General features: G+C 56.4%; 3 protein-coding genes across 3 annotated transcripts; 2 read left to right on the forward strand and 1 right to left on the reverse strand.

Moving 5' to 3' along the window:
- Positions 1–54: 54 nt before the first annotated feature.
- On the forward strand, positions 55–724 carry PHACADRAFT_194753 (uncharacterized protein; the record flags this gene model as incomplete). The annotated part of the gene is made up of 2 exons (XM_007394948.1): positions 55–132; positions 182–724. 2 exons carry the CDS (start codon positions 55–57, stop codon positions 722–724), a joined length of 621 nt encoding a protein of 206 aa, XP_007395010.1.
- On the forward strand, positions 719–4067 carry PHACADRAFT_254807 (uncharacterized protein; the record flags this gene model as incomplete). Its single annotated transcript, XM_007394949.1, has 1 exon — positions 719–4067. Exon 1 carries the CDS (start codon positions 2163–2165, stop codon positions 4065–4067), a length of 1905 nt encoding a protein of 634 aa, XP_007395011.1. The 5' UTR covers positions 719–2162.
- A 1389-nt stretch (positions 4068–5456) lies between these two features.
- On the reverse strand, positions 5457–6591 carry PHACADRAFT_194755 (uncharacterized protein; the record flags this gene model as incomplete). Its single annotated transcript, XM_007394950.1, has 8 exons — positions 5457–5568; positions 5602–5789; positions 5875–6107; positions 6159–6194; positions 6251–6347; positions 6403–6423; positions 6476–6493; positions 6565–6591. 8 exons carry the CDS (start codon positions 6589–6591, stop codon positions 5457–5459), a joined length of 732 nt encoding a protein of 243 aa, XP_007395012.1.
- Between the last annotated feature and the right edge of the window lie 232 nt (positions 6592–6823).

Raw genomic sequence — 6823 nt, forward strand, 5'->3', positions numbered from 1 at the left:
CTTGCTCACGAGAATGTGTAGGTCCTGGAGTGGGACATTGGTGTATGGGCAAACATGTCGCTGGTAGACTACGCGGTCGCCCTGGCAGTCGTTGTTACTACAAGCTTTTTGAGCCTCGCGGTGGTCATCCAGGTTCGTCGTCGAGGTGTGAAGCAGTTACAATGCTCATGAATTGTGACAGGCATTCGCAGGAATTGTACATGCGAGATCTGGTTGGGAGAGAGAAGACATTGGAGATGCCGTTAACAATGTGCAGCCAGCGAGCTCTGAAGACTCTGGGCTTGGCGACCTAAGGCCCAGCGACCCACAGTACAATGACGCGCAACTGGACGACCTGGTGCGTGCGGGATCGAGTGAGCCGCAGCCGGTGGAGGATCTGCAGTCGGCAAGGCGTAGCGACCCGTATTCCAGCGACCTACTACCGGAGAGATCCAGCGACCCACATCCCAGCGACCCACATCCCAGCGACCCACATCCCAGCGACCCACAACCCAACGACCCACAACCTAACGACCCACAACCCAACGACCCACACCCCGGTGACCCACACCCAAGCGACCCACATCCCAGCGACCCACAGCCCAGCAACTCACACCCCATCAGCCCGCAGTCCGGAGATCCGCAGCCAGCAAGTGCCAGCGACCACGACCTGCAGCTGGTGAAGTCTAGCGACCCGCGCCCGGTGAGAACCATCGTTGGACATTCGTCCTACATAGACTCATAACAATTACCTTAGGCTTGCCCAGGCGTGGAACATCGGGGGGTGGTGTGCTGTGGGTGCGGAAATCCAATCTTCGGCGTACGTCACAAGTGTGTGGAATGCATGGGGTTCGACCTGTGCCAAGACTGCATATCCGTCGTGTCGCTCCGTTCTCAACATGAACGCGCCCATACGCTCTTTCCGATCGAGTATCCTTGGGACCACTGCCCATTTCGTGATTTATCGTTAGTGCCACATAACGTTCATCGCGATGTCATTTGTGTTGGCTGCTGGCAATGGCCGGTCATCGGTGTACGTTACAGGTGCCTCTCATGCTACGACTTTAATTTCTGCTCTGCATGCTTCAACAACATCAAGAGGCGTTCCGCACATTATATCTCTCACGAGTTCTTTCCCATCCGAAGCCCAGAAGAAGAAGCAAAATTCTTTGCCGCGCGAGACAACGCTCAGACTCCTCCAACTTTCCCGGGAGACCATGGCGTACTCCTTCCCTGGAGAGATGTGACAGGATGCGCCACCTACGATGCGACCGGTCGACGTTCCGACGCAGCATGCAGCAAATGCAGCGGACTCCCTGTCGAACACTGCTGCGTCGACTGTGGTGGCGACTATGGACTTTGTACCGCTTGCGTGAACGATCCGCATGTCCGCATGTCCCACAACCCTCTACACAACTTCACGCCGCTTGAGTCGTCTACGGCACGGCTCGAGTCTGAACCAGATCCATCCTCGGAGCACGACGACATCGCGAGCCAGACCAAGTGCGGCGGCTGCCGACGTCGCATCTTTCGCATCCGACACCAGTGTCTCGAATGCCCCGACTTTTCGCTCTGTTACCTCTGCATCTCCTCTCCCCAACGGCGCTCGGAGCACGGCATCAGACATCGGTTCTTCCCTGTCGAGTATCCGTGGGATGTTGGCGCTTTCGAGGCTGTCCGCGCAACATTGGATGCACCGCGCTGTCGAGGCTGTGGCGTCAAGACCTCGTCGGGTGGACACAAGTGTCTTTCATGTCCGGACTTCGCCTTGTGCTCATGGTGCATGTCGGACCCAGACCTGCGTCTCAGGCACGACCTTGGGCATCCCTTTTTCCCTTACACATCACGCTCCGGGTCTGAAATCGCCAAGCACGAAGCTAGGCGTCAGCAGTTCGCCACATACAGGAATTTTCTTGTCCTGCCATACTTCGGCTTGGAAGGTACTAGCTTCGGCTCGGATGACGATATGTCCTCTGACGGCGTAAGTCTCTCAAGCTCAGTCTGGAATATTTCCTATGTTCGTTCACTGATGCCAAGACTTGATTCTCATTCAGGTTGCTACAGAGCACAAATCGCTTGTGCAGTCAAGAGTCTTCATTGAGTTATCAGGAACATCTGTGTGTTTCTCATGCGACAATATTCCGTGGACATGCACCACTCCGCTGGAGGCGATCCCTTATTTCATGGGTCCGCAGCCCACAGAGCTCAGCGATCTCAGCCGGGAACGTGCCCGGGCCACTATCTGGGGCTCGATACAGATGGCTGCCTCTGACATCGTGCCTACCCACAACCTTTTCCGGTCTGAGAGTTCAGGCCCAGGCGAGATCTACACTCTCACTCCTCTCACTCCTTCCACCGTCCCTCTCCAGTGCGTACACGTTGGCCAAGGTGCGATACCCGATGCACTCGCCGACATCCCTCGTGGCCTCCTGCCAATTGACGATCTGCTCGCGAAACTCAACAGTGTCCTTGGGACGTCGTATACGCTCGACACCCCTGGTGTCCGTGACTGCTTGGAATACGCGCTCGGCAGTTCGCACGATTTCGGGGAGGTGTATGGGACACTGCGCTCGGAGTGGTCGTGCTGGCAGGGGCCTGAAGACTCTGCCGCGGCACTCACCAGGATGAAGGACCGTTGTGATGAAGTCCAACGAAAGCGGGACAACGCCATTCGCGGTAACTCTATCCAGAACTCGCAAATCCCTCCTCGACGTGTGTGGGACCTGTACAGCAACCGAGTCCTCCCATTCCATGTCATGCCTCGGGCAGATCTCGAGGATGAGGGTTGGTTGCCCGATGACCTGTGGACGGTGTCTCACAGCTGGGTCCGCGAACAAGACCGCGAGTACGTCATGACCGTGATCAACGGACGCCGATGGTGCGTCCCGATTCCGCGCGGCACATCACTCGACCACATCCGCATCGAGCTACTCAACATGGGCGCCAGATACGTTTGGCTCGACGTCCTCTGTTTATGGCAGGAGGGCAACGTGGACGACGACGAAGCTCGGCTCGAGGAATGGAAGCTCGATGTACCCACCATCGGTCACATCTACCAAGACCGTCTACTGGTATGTGAGAGACCGTGCATCACGTATTTCAACGGCTTGGGGTTGCCGTTCGATCCGTCGCCAGCAGTTGTCGAGTCGGACCGGCACTGGTTCAATCGCGTGTGGACCGTGCAGGAGACGCGGAAGGGCTGGCTACCCGGTGGGCTCACTGCGATGCCTCACGTCGATAGTCCGAAGTTCTTTTCTCGGCTGGAGGACCTGTTGCAAAGTCTGGGGAGATTCGATGCCATTCGAGCCATCAGGGATCGCCATTGCACCACCGAACTCGACAGGATCGCCGGTCTCGCTTATTTCCTGCGGTGCGAGACGCTGCCGCTCTATGATCAGTCGGCTTCCTCAGAGTCTGCATGGACATTGCTCATCAAGCACATGCATCCATGGTGGCGGACATCCCTTTTCTGCCAATACGAGTCTGACGTGCCGTTTGGACTCTTCGTCTCATGGGCCACGTTCCTTGGACTGACGTCACTACCTGCGCTAGAGCTCTTCGAGTCAGATTTGGAGCTGGTGGATCCTCTGGACGTTCACACCAATGAGCCAGGGCAGTATTGCCATACCCCACCTGCCACCGAGCCGTGCTACATTGTATCCCCACCCGATGACACGCACCAAGGCACCGGACCACAAGCGCTCCAACTCCACTTCTACGACCGCGCTGATCCTATTACTGTGCAAGTCTCTGCTACCAGTACACATGGATGTCTTGTTCCACATGTTCCCTATCGCTTTCTCACTTGTGACAGGCGGTTCTCGGACATAGCGGCCTGGGTTGCAGTTGAAGTGGTTGGAGAGCGGGACTTGCGAGGCAAGAAAGCACTTGAGGTGATCAAGTGGGGTGTCATTCTTATGGACATACGCGAGTACATAAGACTCGGAGAGCTAGGATTAGGGAGTGAAGAGACGACGGTGGTTTACTTGTCAAGTGAGGAGGCCCTGGCCAGGAGCGGGCACGTCGACAAGTACATGGGGGCATTTAACATGGCGAGAGAGAGCCGGAAGGCGCAGAACGAGCCGTAATGTATTTAGCGATGTGCAGCGAGAGTGTATATCACAAGGTCTGAGCCTATAGATCGCATAACGACGTCTGTCGTGGCGGCTACAAAGTCCAAGCTGCATGAAACTATCCATCGCACCCTCTTCCCGCCTCTGACTCATCTGCCGATGTCTCGATTACTGCGTCGGCCAAGAAGCCGGGGTCGACAGGCTACTGACCAGCGTGCTCACCGCTCCAGCCATGAGCCGGCGCGCCGAGCAGCACACTTATCAAGGCGTCAATAGCGCGGAGATGGCGAAGCAGTCATAACATATCGTATTGAGCAATGTGCAATCAGGTACATGCAGGCCATGGGATAAATCTAGAGACCGTAAGCCAACGTCTATCATATCGTCAGCGACACTCAAACCATGTCAAGGATCCCATCAGCCTTACTTGTCCTCCTCCAGTGCGCCTGCCAACGTCTCCATGATCGCAACCATGCCGTCGCGAGCCCACCAGAACCTGCGCCTATGTCCCAGCCGGCCATCCGTGCGCGGCCGACGAACGTGTAAAGTTGACTATCCACGACCGCCTTCGATGTACGCGCCTCCCCGAGCAGACCAATGACGTTCATCGAGCGGGACTCCTCCCAGAGGCCCACGAGCTTGGACACACGCGAACAGGCCTTCCAATTGGTCGCCGAGAGAGAGAGTCGTCTTGTGAATAGCGCAAGGGCACATACAGGCGGCCAGGTCGGCGTGAGGGCTGGACCAGAACGCGCACCCCTCGGCGCAGCCGCGAACTTCCGCCCGTCGGCCCAACCATGGCAGAGCAGACGGCGCCGGCGAGCGTATGTTGCAATGGCCGAGCATGCGGTGCGCGCGAGCGCCTAACTTGGAGAGGAGGCGCGTAGAAGGGTCTTGGGAGACGCGGTCGTGGGATGGGACTTCCTGCAGCGCGGGGCAGCGGTGCCGGTGTGCGCTACCGCCGCCGGCGGTTGTGACCATGAGACGATAGATTGCACACCGCGGCGGCTGGTGGAGATATAGGAGATGACGACGAGCAGACTGTACGTCTGTGCCTGCGTCTCGATAGGACACATAGTGGAAGCTCTGCGCTAACAGCAAGCTGAGCAGCACCCGGAAGAGGGCATGTTGAAGATCACTTACTTTAAGATGTATTCTGTATTTCTGCATAGCCTTCCTGGGCTGTCTTCCTGGGCTGCGTGCGTCGGCTGTGTGGCGGGTAACTTCGATCCGAATGGGGTGCGTCCTCGAGACAAAATACTAACACGGAAGGGCAATATACCTGTGTTCGCCGTCCGTCTGCTTTCTTGCTTTGTCTAAAAGGTACTCCCTGCGCAACGGTCAGTCCGAAAAAGTTTGAAGTGAAATGATGCACACCAACCGAACGCTAGTCCACACAAGCGGCTACATTTTTCGTCGCGTGAGGTCGCGGCTTGGGCCATTTCGCAGCCAGCGCATCTCCTTGTTCGGCTCGTCCTTGTCCTGCTCCCAATACACCATCATCAGGCCCCACGCGCTGCTCCCGCACTTCATCACTCACGGTACATACTCTCTGAACAGCTGAGTTCGCTTTGCAGAGCTGATGCAGAGGTGCCCGGACGCGGCGGCGAAGCCGGTCATGGGCAGCCCGAGGTTGGTGAACTCGAAGGACTCGACACCGAGCTCGGACGTGACGTTGACGGGGAAATCAACGAGGCAGTGGTAGAGGTCGCGCGATTCGCCATAGAGCTGCATCACCTACGCAAGCTCGCGGTCGTTAACGTAATGCGTCTGCACTTTCTAACTTTTAGTTACCGCAAAGACATCTGGGGAATAGACTCACTGGTTCGTGGGTGGTAGATGTGACGTTGCATTGTTCCAGGCAGGTCATATAAGTGCGCCCGAATGGATTCTGGGGAAGGATTGCGAGGTAGTTCATGTCAACGGTCTTCACGGTGACGCACGGCCTCTCCTTGACGATCCGGCTTCCCTCTGGGCTCGCCAGCATCTGGTCTTGAAGCGTAGGAAGCACGGGCACCAAGTAGAGGTCTCTGACTCGGACGGCAGCAACCATATCTGCGCTCTGTCTTCAGCAATATTTAGCGTACACAATGCTTAAGCACATACCATGGCACGCAGGTGCGGTCAGGGCCGTGTACGACGCTCCGGTAACCATGAACGCATGCTCGAAGCAGGTTAGCGGGTCATGTCCTGAGTACAAAGGCCGGTAAAGTCCTCGTAGCTGAAGCGGGACTGGAGCCGCCGCATGGCTTCGATGAGTGAGGCGGATTCGAGGTCGCCAACAGTTCCACCAAGCTTGAACACGATGTTAGCACGTTCAGATGGTGACCAGAGACGATCACATACTGACATTCGTTACTTTATGGACAATCTACGATGCGCAGATGAGGGTGGGAATGACAGATGCTGCGAATGAAACTCACTTGGACGGCCTTCCCAAGCTAATCGTAACGCACTTACGAAACAAGTCACATCAGCAATAACCTCAGACGAGAGTGGTCTGAGGACGCACATCTTTTTTCAAAACAAGCACTGACATGAAATGACACCGCCGAGTGATAGCGACACTATGAAGTTGGGAATTCTACAGCCAGGTTATTGCCGAGGCCTAAGTCGACCTCTCCGCCATTATTCAGGACATAAACTTCTACAAATTTCGTATTTAGCGCATGCTTCGAAGCCTTCCAGAGCGTAGAGCGCACAATGCATTCCGTACCTGCGCTTTCATTCTCAATTGCCGTGAATTTCAGGCCGGCTGTCCTGAGCAGCAG

This window comes from Phanerochaete carnosa (genome assembly GCF_000300595.1).
Source record: "Phanerochaete carnosa HHB-10118-sp unplaced genomic scaffold PHACAscaffold_4, whole genome shotgun sequence".
NCBI classification, from domain to species: domain Eukaryota; kingdom Fungi; phylum Basidiomycota; class Agaricomycetes; order Polyporales; family Phanerochaetaceae; genus Phanerochaete; species Phanerochaete carnosa.